This window comes from Cryptomeria japonica, chromosome 7 (genome assembly GCF_030272615.1).
Source record: "Cryptomeria japonica chromosome 7, Sugi_1.0, whole genome shotgun sequence".
NCBI lineage: Eukaryota > Viridiplantae > Streptophyta > Pinopsida > Cupressales > Cupressaceae > Cryptomeria > Cryptomeria japonica.
Genome location: NC_081411.1, coordinates 546,930,284 through 546,944,414, shown reverse-complemented (window position 1 = coordinate 546,944,414; position 14,131 = coordinate 546,930,284). Strand labels below are relative to the sequence as shown.

At 36.2% G+C, this 14,131-nt stretch overlaps 1 protein-coding gene across 1 annotated transcript; it reads right to left on the bottom strand.

The window, feature by feature from the left end:
• Window positions 1–736: 736 nt before the first annotated feature.
• LOC131856839 (E3 ubiquitin-protein ligase COP1-like) lies at window positions 737–1,399 on the bottom strand. Its single transcript, XM_059208777.1, has one exon. The coding sequence runs from the start codon at window positions 1,394–1,396 to the stop codon at window positions 737–739; it is 660 nt and encodes a 219-aa protein (XP_059064760.1). The 5' UTR covers window positions 1,397–1,399.
• Window positions 1,400–14,131: the final 12,732 nt, after the last annotated feature.

The following is a 14,131-nucleotide window of genomic DNA, read 5'->3' as shown; positions in this document are numbered from 1 at the left end:
TTCGAGAACCATGTTTGCGTTGGGTCCTTTTGTGCCCTGACGCCTTGCCGCGTGGCAGTCTCTAATTGATCGATGGGATCCATTAGGTGCCACCTTGGATGACACCTCATCACCCACCACGTGTCTGCTCACTTGTCACTACCACTTGGCCACCATGTGTACACCACCGGACAACCACCTCACCGGGGCCCGCCTGCTAGACCGCTGAATGGACTTGCCACCTATGCGCCACCTAGCTTTCACCATTTTGCAATGGGTAAGTTTCATGCATCTTTGGGTCACGAAGTCATGTGAGCTGTTGATCTTCATCGGACTTGCTTGATCTTTAACTCGCTACATTTTTGCCCTGGGCTTTCTGCCATTTCATAGCCCTTAACTCACATGCATCTCGCCTTCATGAAGTCGTGCACACTGTCGGATCAGCTAGAACCTGCATGATCTTTACCTCTTTTCACTGTTTAGCAGGATTTAACTAGCGAGCATCTTTGGCTTGCAAATCAACGCGCTTTGTCGGATCCTCTGCAACCTGCTCACTGGTTAAGCCGGCCCTCCTCTACAAAATTCGATTGCTTTAGGAAGCGTGCCTGCGTTGGGTCCACATGTTGTCATTTGTCAGCCTCCTTCAGTCACCTTGGAATCTATGCCCACGCACGTGGGGTCCGCTTGGGCACCCAACAGGCACCATCCATCAAAAGCCCTTAAGGCTTTGACTGATTACTAGTGTGGAGATTTGTATTTAAATATCAAAAAGTTCTCCTCCACAGGGAATGTGGGATAAATGCCTTTGTCCAGAAATGCACTTTCTGAAAGTTTTCTGAGACTTTTCATGGCGCTTTTGGTCATTTGCAGCTGACATTGTAGGGTTCCTACTCTTCCAAGTAATGACACTTATAAAATGTGATGCTTTATGATCACTGTTATCTAGATCCAGACCGTCAAAATTGTAACAAGCAGCAGCCTTTGAAATAGCTTTGTGGTATACAAACACCTCATTCGTTTCGCTGCGACAAGCTATGTATTCACCGTTGACTGTAAGACTGACAAAATTATGCTTATTAGTATGTCCCTTGAATGTACGCACATGGCAATTTTCCTTCACATCCAACAATCGCAATGCACTGTCTATTGATGCAGAAGCTAATTCATTTGTTGATATGAATTTGATATATGAAACTTCTTTCCTGTTACCTCTAAATACATATAATGGTTCGTTGATCCTTCTTAAGTCATAATAATGAATGTTACAATCTGCTAAACCAACCGCAATATAATTTCTTGAGCCTGGATTACACTGCACACAACAGATATTTGCTTTCACGTCTATGGTGAGAATACTTGCATCTTGCCTTGTGCACCATACGTTAACCTTGCAATCATCGCTGCCTGAGACAAGCATTGTAGGATCTATGCATGAAAAATCTACACTCCATGCCCATTTTTCATGCTCCTCATACTCCATAATACTCTAGCGTGTATTCACATCCCAGACAGTAACAATGCCTTCATGATCACTGCTTGCACTATGACTCTTGATGTACTTGAGTTCTAGTTTGCACTAGGAATATAAATATACGAGGCAAGATGGGGAGATCATCTTTTGAAATTATAAAAACATTGTTCACTATTCTTTGCCTCATATATAAAATTAAGCTCCTTTGGAAGACTCTCATGCCTCCTTCAACCTCCACGTTGCCTGTTGCACATTGGATTTGGGGATACCCAATAGCCATGCCATCTGCCATTTTCAATTTGTTGAAGGTTTTCAATGCTGCCCCTCTAGACCACCACATAGGCTATGCACCAGCCAATTGCATTGCTTGGAAGTTTCTATGGTTCCCAATAACCACGCAGGAGGAGGCACTGGGTTTTGATTGTATTCATTTATGAAATTTCTACAACTTACACCACTCCACGCAGGAGGATTTGGCTCTGCAACCCCTTCCTCATCTTCACGTCCAGCAGGGAGGTCTTTGGCAACCCCATCAGACACACCACATGAACTTTGGAGATGGGGAAGCAAGTGAGGAAGAAGTTTGTTTGCAACATTAACTTTGCATCTCCTTGCTGCCCCCTTTGCCAAACATGTGATCTGTCATAGCAATTTGTTGAAGCTTCTTCAATTTGCCCGAACCACACCACACTCCACCCTCCTTTCACCATTTGTATTTGTTAAAAATGTTTTATTTGCATGAAATCTACCATGACATCTACGAGGAGACTATCGACAGGCACATGAGGAAGATGGATACAAATTGCATTTGCTGAGGTTCCTGAACTCTTCTTTAATTTGGAGCCTCCTTTCTCTAAAACAATAAAGTTCAAATTTAATGAGCTTTATCTGGAATTACTCAGAACCCCTTGTACAAACTCTAAAGTACATAGCTTATGTTGGTTAAACCTCAAAACATTCCTCTGATTCATCCAAAGAATAAACATTCTTTTGCATTGCACAGGAGGGTTTATGCTGCTTAAAAATGCTATTTGCATTTGTTTTGAATCCCTTAAAAAACACCCTTTTCAATAACCATGCAAGGAGCATATTGGAATTACACCTTACTTAATTCACCATGGTAACAAGACATAAAGGATCAAAATGTAGACAGAGCTGGTGGTAATGGCATTTTACAATAAAATTAATGCACGAGCACGAGCCGGGTCGGGCCCCAAAGTGGGTCCGACTAAAAAAAAATCCATTTTCATACAAATAGCCTCTAACATGCTTTAGGAACCTTACCCATACCTCTGGAAATGATCATCATCATTTTCGGATCATAAAATTGAATTTTACAACTTTCAAGCACTTGCGCCACATTTTCGCATTTAATCGCGAAGACGTATTTTTCAAGCTGGTCAAAACACCTTTCTAGAGCTCGCCATCTGATAGGCGTGTACTCTAATATACAAGGATGAATTATACCAAACGGTTTCCAAGACGAGTCCTGAGAGAAGAGATATTAATTGGCGAAAATGACCAACTGGCTTTGTCGACACTGCGGACCTGATGAAGTCAATGTTCTGGCAACACATGATGCCCTTCTCAAAAATATCAAACGACCTCTGTAGACCCTCAAATTTGAAACACAGGTACCTTGAAGTACATACTAAATATTTGGATTCTCAGTTTGACCAAAATCCTAACTGGATGCAAATGATGCGCTCATAAAAATAGCTATTTTAACTGATATAGCACTGAAAGTATGGATAACTGAAAACAATGGCTAAATGAACCCTTTTGAAAACCGATCAAACGGATTGGCAGAGGCTTGAAATTTGAAACATTTCTTGTCATTTATACCAAAAATATCTCAGAATAAACATTCTTGCATAACACTCAGTGAGGAAAATTTTACACTTGTGCAAAACAGGGCTCCGACTAGGTGCTGAAACAGGGACTTGTCAAACCACACAAACTGCAAATGGATTGATCTTTGAAAACTGAGCAAATGAATTCATGAAGACTTGAAATTTTTCAAGCTAACTCATATTTATGCATACAATTGAATCCATTTTTTAATTCTTCATGACGATCAACAGGGCAAAAGATGTAAACACTCAAAGTAGGCTACTCAAAAAAATCTGCATTTGTGCCTAAAATGCACTTTCAGCTCACCCCTCGAAATGGGTACCTGGTAAACTTATCCAAACTGAATTATAAAAGTTTTACATCATTTAATAGGCCAAATGAAAGGTGTAGGACATGAATCCCAAGCCTTACCCCTTGAAAATCAACTGGCTCCACTTTACCCTCTCTTATTAGGCCATTCAAACTGACTCATTTAGGTACTTTTCTGACATGCAGAGAAATTTTTTGAAATGGGCCTCTAAACTTGACTCAATTTTAATGAGTCCCAACATGTAGTACTTTTTCTAAAATTTTGCTGCAACAAATACCTATCCAACATTGCATACCAAGCTCTAGGAGCTTGCTTGAGTCCATAAAGTACCTTATTAAGTTTGCAAACCATATCTATATCTTTTGACAACTTGAATCCATTCTGTTGTTCAATGTATACTTATTCAAGTTCATTCAAGAATACTAACTTGACATCCATCTGATATACTTTAAAGTACTTGTAAACATCAAATAAAAGAATCATCCTTATAGCCTCAATTCTTGCAACTAGAGAAAAAGTCTCCTTAAAGTATATGCCTTCACCCTATGAGTAACCCTTACATACCAATCTTTCCTTATTCCCTCTAACATTTCCACCTTCATTCATCTTGTTTTAGAACACCCACTTAGTTCCTATCACATCTATATCCACTAGTCTAGGTATCATATCCCAGGTTTTATTCTTCTCTATTTGATTTAGCTCCTCTCCCATTGACTTAATACAACTTTCATCCTTTTTATCCTCTTCTATGTCTTTGGTTCCACTTGAGATAAGAAACAATAGTTTTCTTGTTTACCATTTTTTTCAAGTCTTCTTCTTGTCTGAACTCTTTTATTCCTGTCTCCAATGATTTGTTCCTCTGAGTGATTCTTCTTCTCATACTTTGTTGGTGTTTTAGGAGTCTACTTAGGTTCCTTTTCTTCTACACTTGTCTATTATTTTTCTTTTGAAGTATCCTACTCTTCTACAACCACCAGAACAACTTCTACCTCAGTCTTAGATTTAAGTACAATCTCAATCTGAATCCATTCTTTACTAACTTTGACATTTGCACTCTTAACAAACTTGTTTAGCCTCTTGTTCTGACACCAGTAAGCTTTACTCCTTGTAGAATATCCCAAGAATATTCCTTCATCTGATTTGCATCAAACTTGCTATATATTCCTCATCTCTCCTTATGTAGCACTTGCTTCCAAAGAATTTGAAATACTTGGTTGTAGGAGATCTTCCATTCCATTACTCACAAGGTATCTTTGTGTGATTCACTCTTATACAAACCTTGTTAAGAACATAAAAATAGTATGCATAACCTCTTCTTAATACACATTAGGTAGGTTAGCATCCTTCATCATAGTTCTATCCATTTCAACAATCCTATTCTTTCTTTCAACAACTCCATTATGTTGAGGGGTAATAGGATCATAAAAATGTCTTCTAATGCTCATAGAATCTATCAAATTCATTTGAAGTAATCTCTCCCCCTCTATCATACCTTAAACACTTGATATTAGCATCAACTTTATCATCAACCATATACTTGAATATTTTAAACTTTTCTAAAACTTCAACTCTTTCCCTTAAGAAAGTAGCCCATAACATTCTATAATAATCATCAATAAGCAACATAAAATACATTTCATCATTCACTCCTCTTATCCTTGTAGGTCCACATAAATTTGAATGCAATAACTTAAAAGGTTTTGAAGTTGAATACTCTGTGTTCTTGAATCTCCTCTTTTTTTACTTTCCCAACTAATATTCTTTGTACACAACATCAATAGGTTTGATAATATTTGGTAAATCCCTTACAAAATGAGTAGAACTAATCTTCACCATATTGTCAAAGTTGATATGTCTTATCCTTTCGTTCCATAGCCAACATTCACTACTCTACACCAACATACAATTTCTTTATCTATTGTCCTTCACATACTAGACATTTCCATTAGTCCTTATACCTTCTGCAACTAACCTTCTAGGACTTCCTTTTCTAATCTCACATCCGAACCCATGAAATATAAGTTTATAGCCCTTACTACACATATAACTCACACTCAAAAGATTATGCATCAAACCCTTAACAAAATAAATATCATCAATATTATGCTTACCATCAATTGAAATAATGCCTTTACAATAAATAGGTGTAGCTTCCTCTCCAACAAATTCTACTCATCCACCATCAAATGTCCCAAAATCAATGAAATCACATGTCATATATTTTGAACATCCAAAGTCAATTGTCCAAGCCTTAGGCTCTACTTTCACATGTAGTGAAAACTTCACATCCATTAGTTTTACATTATTCTCCACATCTTTCAAATTACCGGACCTTTCATCACTCTTTTTCTCTATGGCTAAGAGCAATTATTCTTCATTTGAGTCATCACCATCTTCTTCCGCAGATAAATAAGTCTCCATTGAAAATATATTCTTCTTAGATTTGTATTTGTCATCTATTCTCCTATTTCTACTATTCCATCAATGATTATCTCTTCCCTTGTAATCATCATCAGGTCTTCTACCATAGTCTTCCTTATAAGGGAATCTAAAGGCATAATGACCAATTCTTCTATAATTAAAAAAATTGAATGGTAACTTACTTTTTTACTTTCTGGATCCTTTCTTTATTCTTCTCACAAAGTTTTCTTAATCTCATCCATGTAATTGTTTTCTTCAAGTTCATCTTCAGTCTTCTTAGTAGCTTTGAATGATGTTTTTTTCTTCTCTTTTTGCAAATCACCTAGCTTAGAAATCTCAAAGGCAAAGAGTGATCCATACAAGTAATCCAAGGTGGATTTGTCCATACCATGACTTTCTTCAATAATATACTTCTTAAGTTTGTATCATCTAGGTAGTGTCAATATCACTTTTCTCACAAGTTCACTTTCTTCTAATTTACTACCAATACCCTTAATTACACTCACAATCTCATTTATTCAATGTATATAACTTTCAATGTTTTCATCATTAAACATTTTCATATTGTCAAACTTGTTCTCTAGATTTGTCAACTTCACTTGCTTTTCCTTCTCATCACCTTCATATACACTACTCAACTTTTCCCAAATAACTTTAGCTGACTTCAACCCTATAACTTTGGCAAATACCGAATCACTTAAATAACCAAGAATTGCAACTTTAGCTTTTACATTGATCTCATGTGCCTTAATCCCATCCTTAGTCTAAGGATAATTTGTCGGAGTATTATACCCCCTTCTAGATACTCTCCCATATTCCAGTCTATAAAGATTCCAAATGACATTCCATCCTTTCCTTCCAATAAGAGTAACTCGTGCTATCAAACTTTAGTGCTTTGAAATTAAATTCATGCGTCTTTTTGGATCTTCCTCAAGAGGTTAAGATTTTCTAACAAGAACCAGGATCTTATACCAATTATTGAACATACCACAGAACTAAGAGGCAGGGTGAATTAGTCTAGACCTCAAAAATACTTTTCTTCTGATCAATCAAATCTTAAACAATAATTAAACTATTACCGCAATTATGAAACATGAAAGCACAAAGAAGAACAAACACATAAACACAAAATTTATGTCAAAAACCCAAAACAAAAAGAAAAACCATAGTGAGAATCACACTCACAATATGAATAATTGATTACAATGTTTAGGCTCGAGTCCAAGGAGCTCATTTCCCTAAAGGACTTGCAAAACTAAGGCATGCACATGATAGTTCTGATACTTAATATAAGTACAGATCTAATAGCCAACAAGATGAGAAGGGGGGGGGGGGTGAATCATACAAACTTAATCACTAATGAAAACATCAGATTCAACCTCGGTAACATTTATCAGTCATAGAATAAAAATTGTCAAACATGCAAACTCAAAAGCATATGAACAATATAAACCTCATAACACCAGATTTAACATGGAAACCCAAATAGGGAAAAACCACTGTGGGATTTCGGACCCACTAAGAAATATACTCTTCTAGAGTATGCTCGGTTCAAAGCCAATCCTGTTAAAGATTACAAAACACATTGCTAGATGTGACCCGGTTAAGGGATTTCCCTCAGATCTGTTAGGATCTTCACTTTGTTAGAAGTGACCTTGTCAAAGGATTTCAAACACTCATTTAGAATGTCACCTTGTTAGAGGATTTACTTATAATATTGTTAAGTCCACTCGGTTAAGAGATTTCCTATTACTTTCACAAGCTAACAGTAATACAATCTATCTACAACTTTACATCTAAAATGCTAAAGCAGATTCTTATTTGTTCAACACAATCTAGACATAGAACTATTCTTGTCTATCTGATGGGCATCAATACTATGTTATTCCAATAGGTCTTCAAGCTTCTGTGCTCAATGATCACTATGTAGTATCCCTGTGCATACACTTGCCCGCATGCATTGTTTATCAACGGTTTCCTATTTATAAACAATCATCTAACCGCTTAATCCCCTTGATCACATTTTCCATGATCAATCATAGCCATCAGATCTTCAATTTTGTCCAGGTTCATTGTATCTTACGATCTGAAAAACATTTTACCCTGCCTCGGAACTTTGCACAATCATCTTGGAACTTGTGTTAGGGTAATGCGGTTCAATCTGAGCTGTAGATCTTCTTGCTGACTTTCCATTGCCTTAGATTTGTTAACAAACTTCTTCCATGGCTTGCCAATCATTGATCTGCTCTAGCCCATTAGCTTCTTTCATTAAATATCACGTGTAACCATTTAATGCATTCTTTTATAGCTCGGTTACAACTCGGTGAATACTAAACTTTACTTGGTAGACATTCTGTCTTCATTAACCGACTGCGATAACCTTAGGGTTTACCGACTAGGTTCTTTGGTTGATAACATAGTGTAGTATTAACCTTTACATTTTACAACATATGTATGATGTTAAAACAATCTAAAACATCAAGATCTCATCATTGTCTGACTCGGTAGAGTTGCCCATTGAATAACTTATCATATTCTTTCCTGTGTTTTTACCGACTTCTTTATAATCTTCATATCATATTTCTTAAGATATGGCAACATCATACTGAATTAGAAAATCAATTTCTTGACATCAATGACAAAATAACAATATCAAGACAGTAAAACATCTTTAATCGGTTATGTCCATAATCATCAACAACCTTCTCAATATCCTTGCTATATTGCCAACAATCTCCCCCTTTGGCATTGATGGCAAAACCAATTGATTTGATCATTAAGAATTCGGATTGCTGTGATTCTGAAACGCTGAAATGCTCTCCCCCATACATCAAACTTCTCTTCTGGTTTTCTCTCAATCTTCTCGGGTCTTCTTCTCCTCCTGGTAGTCTTCTCCCCCTTTGACAACAATGCCAAAAAAAAGAAAAGAACTAAAACATAAGTTGTTTCTGTAAGAAGTTATTTTCTACTGATGTGTATCAACTGAGTCTCGGTCAGAGCATTTGTTTACAATTCCTGTTCCCTGTATCATTTTCTGTTTTATCCTAATATTGTTTCAGTACACTTTCAGAAAAGCATTCTTAAAGTGTATCAATACAACATCAGCTCCCTAAAAGATGTTCAATAGATTCATCGAAGTGATGCTTTCACCGAACTCGGTCAGTGAGTAGGAGATAGGGGTAGGACCCCTAACTTACTTCTGAGATATTCAAAAGTATCCTTTGGTAGTGGCTTGGTGAAGATATTAGTTATTTGTTCCTTTGTGTTAACATATTCCAACACCACTTTCTTTTCATGAGCTTCTTCTCTAAGATAATGATATTTTATAGATATGTGCTTTGTCTTAGAGTACGTAATAGGGTTCTTTGAAATATTAATGGCACTAGTATTGTCATAGAATATAGTTACTGGCTCAGTAACTTTCTCATTTATACCTTCCAACAATTGTTTGATCCATGCAATGTTGGTACAATTCAGTGTTGCAGCAACATATTCAGCTTTAGCTATTGACTGAGAAACACATCCTTGTTTCTTGCTAGGCCAACTCACTAGTCTTTCTCCTAAGAAGAAAGCTCCTCCACTTGTGCTTTTCCTATCATCAATGTTGCCTGCCAAATCAGCATCAGTATAGACTTTCAAATCAAAATCATTTCCTTTCTGATATACTAAGCCATAATCTTCAGTGCCTTTCAAGTATCTGAAAATTCTTTTGATTGCTGTCATGTGTATTTCCTTAGGATTTGCAGAGAATCTTGCAACAATACCTACTGCATGTGCTATATCAGGCCTATTGTGAACAACATATTGTAGTTTTCCAATCATGGATCGGTAGAGTGTCTCATCAACAGATGCAGATTCATCATTCTTTGATAGTTTACAGTTTGTAGTCATAGGAGTACTTACTGGCTTTGAATCCTCCATTCCAAATTTCTTCAAGATTTCCTTTATGTATTTGGATTGAGTAATGAAAATTTCATTTTTCATTTGCAGTATCTGTAAGCCTATAAAATACTTTATCTCACCAATTAATGATATTTCAAATTCTTTGCTCATTTCATTACCAAAGTTCTTGCATAAAGAGTCATTTCCACAAAATATAATATCATCAACAAATATGGCTGAGATTAGTATTCCATTTTCATCATTCTTCATGTACATGTTGTTGTTCTCACTTGTCCTTATAAAACCAATCTTAATCAAATAAGAGTGCAGTCTTTCATACCATGCTCTAGGTGCTTGTTTCAGACCATATAAAGCTTTGATCAATTTACATACCTGATCTTTATTATTGTCTTCAAAAATTCCTTCAAGTTGTTCAATGAAAACTTCTTCTTCTAATATTCCATTTAGAAATGCAGATTTGACATCCATTTGATATACCTTGAAGTTTTTGAAAGCAGCATATGCCAACAATGTTCTAACTCCTTCAAGTCTGGCAACAAGTGCAAAAGTCTCACCATAATCAATTCCTTCTTCTTGGGCATAACCTTTGCAAACCAATCTTGTTTTGTTCTGAATGACCTCTCCTTTCTCATTTAGCTTGTTTCTGAAGATCCACTTTGTACCGATTACATTTTTGTCATTAGGTCTTGGGACTAGTGTCCATGTGTCATTTTTCTTGATTTGATCAATCTCTTTACTCATAGCATTTATCCAATCTTCACTGTTGAATGCCTCTTTTACTATTCTTGGTTCAAATTCAGATATCAAACATGTGTTCTGTCTCAGTTTGTTCCTTGTCATCACTAGATCATCCTTATCTCCTATAATCTGACTTGGTGCATGATGTCTTCTGACATATTTGGCTAATACAGGCTCGGTAGGCTCTGTATGATCCTCTTCATCACTCGGTAACTGGATATCTTCCTCATTTCCTTCAACAGTTATCTTCGTAGGACTTTTTGGTTGCACATAGACAAATTCATCATAGTCTTCTGGTTCTTTGGAATTCCTATCATCAGTTCTTTCTGCAAATTCATCAATTTTCACATTTGCACTTTCTACTATTTTGTTAGATGATTTGATCAGACATTTAAATGCTTTGCTTCTAGAAGAATATCCTAGAAATGTTCCTTCTTCACTTTTCTGATCAATCTTTCCATTTCTATCATCTTTATGAACATAGCATTTGCTTCCAAAGATCTTAAAATAACTTACGTTAGGTTTCTTGCCATACTAGATTTCATAAGGTGTCTTGAGTACCTTTCTTCAATTGAACTCGGTTCAAGGTGTAAACAGCTGTGCTTATTGCTTCTCTCCAAAACTTTTGTGGAACCTTCTTCTCAATCATTAGTGTTCTAGCACAATCCACAATAGATCTGTTTCTTCTTTCAGCTATTCCATTCTTTTGTGGAGTCCTCAGTGCAGAGACTTGTCTTTTAATACCATGATCATTACAAAATAGGTTGAACTCATCAGAAGTGAACTCTCCTCCTCTATTTGATCTAAGACATTTCAGTTGTCTTCCTGTTTCATTTTCAACTCTAGCCTTGTACCACTTAAACATTTGAAAAGCTTTTGATTTTTCCTTTAAAAACATTACTGACATCATCCTTGAATAATCATCCACAAATAATATGAAATACTTATCACCATAATAACTTTGAACTTTCATAGGACCACAAAGATTAGTGTGTACAAGATCTAAAATTCCCTTAGAAGTGTAGGACTTACTTGTAAAGCTGGATCTTGTCATCTTGCCCATTTGGCATCCTCGGCACATAGTATTCTTAGGTTTTTCAAGACTCGATAGACCTCTTACTCTGTGCTTCTTACTTATCTTGATCAGATTATCAAAATTAACATGACAAAACCTTTTATGCCATAACTAGGTGTTATCAATCTTTGCATGCAAACACTTGTTGTGAGTTGAGTCAAGGTGAAATGTATTACCTTTTGTTTGTGTCCCGGTAGCAGCTAACTTTCCATTCTTGTCATGAACTTTGACAATTCCTTTCTGAAATGCTATTCGGTAACCTATGTTGTTTAGCTGTGCTACACTCAACAAATTATATTTCAAACCTTCAACCCAATAAACATCATTGCATCTTGCTTTATCAAGAAGTGTTATGGATCCTTTACCTCTTACCGGACATGGTGCATCATTACCAAATCTAACATAGCCTCCATCATAATCTTCTAACATAACAAACTTGTGTTTATCTCCTGTCATATGATGTGAGCATCAACTATCTATAATCCAAGAATCATTAGTGTTTATGTGAGATAATAGGGATTTTTCTTCATACCTTTCTTCATCTGATCCATCCTTGATAGCCACATAAACAACTTCCTCTGTATCAGTCGCATCTGATTTATCATCTTCAGATTCCTCATCAGCAATTAAGCAAGTCTTTCTATCTCTTCTTCTGAAGTCTTGGTGACCTCTGTAATGATTATCTTTCTGTATGTCATCTCGGTAATCTCTCTTTTCAGTGAAATATTTGTCAGGACAGTTAGAAGCCATATGTCCAATTTTATCACAATTGAAACATTTCAAGGGTAGTTTTCCCTTATACTTACCTTTGCCTCTTGGTAACCTTTTGGCCAATAGTGCTTCAAACTCTTCTTGCTTTCTGATTTCTTCATATAGTTTGTGTACCTCCTCCATGTTCTTCCAAAATATTTCACTTGCTCCACTATGATCTCCTCCAAAGTACTTATACTTTCTTTCATTGTAATCATTAGATTCATTTAGATGAAAAGAACTAAATGTAGATTCAACTTTATTTACCGATGACCCACTGTTATCAAAATTACTTAACTCAAATGCATGTAGCTTACCAATAGTAGCATCCAAGGAAACTGGCATATTAGGTACAGACCTCAATTCATTAATTGCAGAGACTCGGATTGCATAGGCAGGTAGAAGGGTTCTTAACAACTTACTTGTCACATCCTTTTCTTCAATAGTTCCTCCTGCTCCTTTGATTTGATTTACAGTCTCCTTCAATCTTGTATTGTACTGGGTTATGTTCTCACCTTCATTCATCCTCATAGATTCAAGTTGTCCTCTTAGACTATCAACTTTTGCTCTTTGAACATGTTCATCTCCTCCATATACAGATATGAGCTTAGTCCACATAGCCTTCACATCATTGCAGCATTCTAGATCATTAAACTCAAAATCGGTCAATGCAGATGTTATTTCAATCATTGCTTGAATGTGTTCTTGCTTTGCCTTTATCTCTTCCATAGTTAATGGATAGGTGCTTAGTGCAACAAAATCATTCTCTAGATAATATATAGCATATTCTCCAACTCCTGATAGATGTAGCTTCATTATTTTCTACCATGTAGAGAAATTTGACTTATTCAGCTTAGGTGCATCACTCTTATACATCTTTGGATCTTTAACTCAAGTGCCTTTAAACTTTCCTTTCGGAGTCCAAAGCTCTGATACCAATTGATAGTTCTGATACTTAATATAAGTACAGATATGATAGCCAACAAGATGAGAGGTGGGGGGGGTGAATCATACAAACTTAATCACTAATGAAAACATCATATTCAACCTCGGTAACATATATCAGTCATAGAATAAAAACTGTCAAACATGCAAACTCAAAAGCATATGAACAATATAAACCTCATAACACCAGATTTAATGTGGAAACCCAAATAGGGAAAAACCATTGTGGGATTTTGGACCCACTAAGAAATATACTCTTCTAGAGTATGCTCGGTTAAAAGCCAATCCTATTAAAGATTAAAAAACACATTGCTAGATGTGACCCGGTTAAGGGTTTTCCCTCAAATCTGTTAGGATCTTCACTTTGTTAGAAGCGACCTTGTCAAAGGACTTCAAACACTCATTTAGAATGTCACCTTGTTAGAGGATTTACTTATAAGACTGTTAAGTCCACTCAGTTAAGAGATTTCCAATTACTTTCACAAGCTAACAGTAATACAATCTATCTGCAACTTTACATCTAAAATGCTAAAGCAGATTCTTATTTGTTCAACACAATCTAGACATAGAACTATTCTTGTTGGGAATCAATACTATGTTATTCCATCAGGTCTTCAAGCTTCTATGCTCGGTGATCACTATGTAGTATCCATGTGCATACACTTGCCCGCATGCATTGTTTATC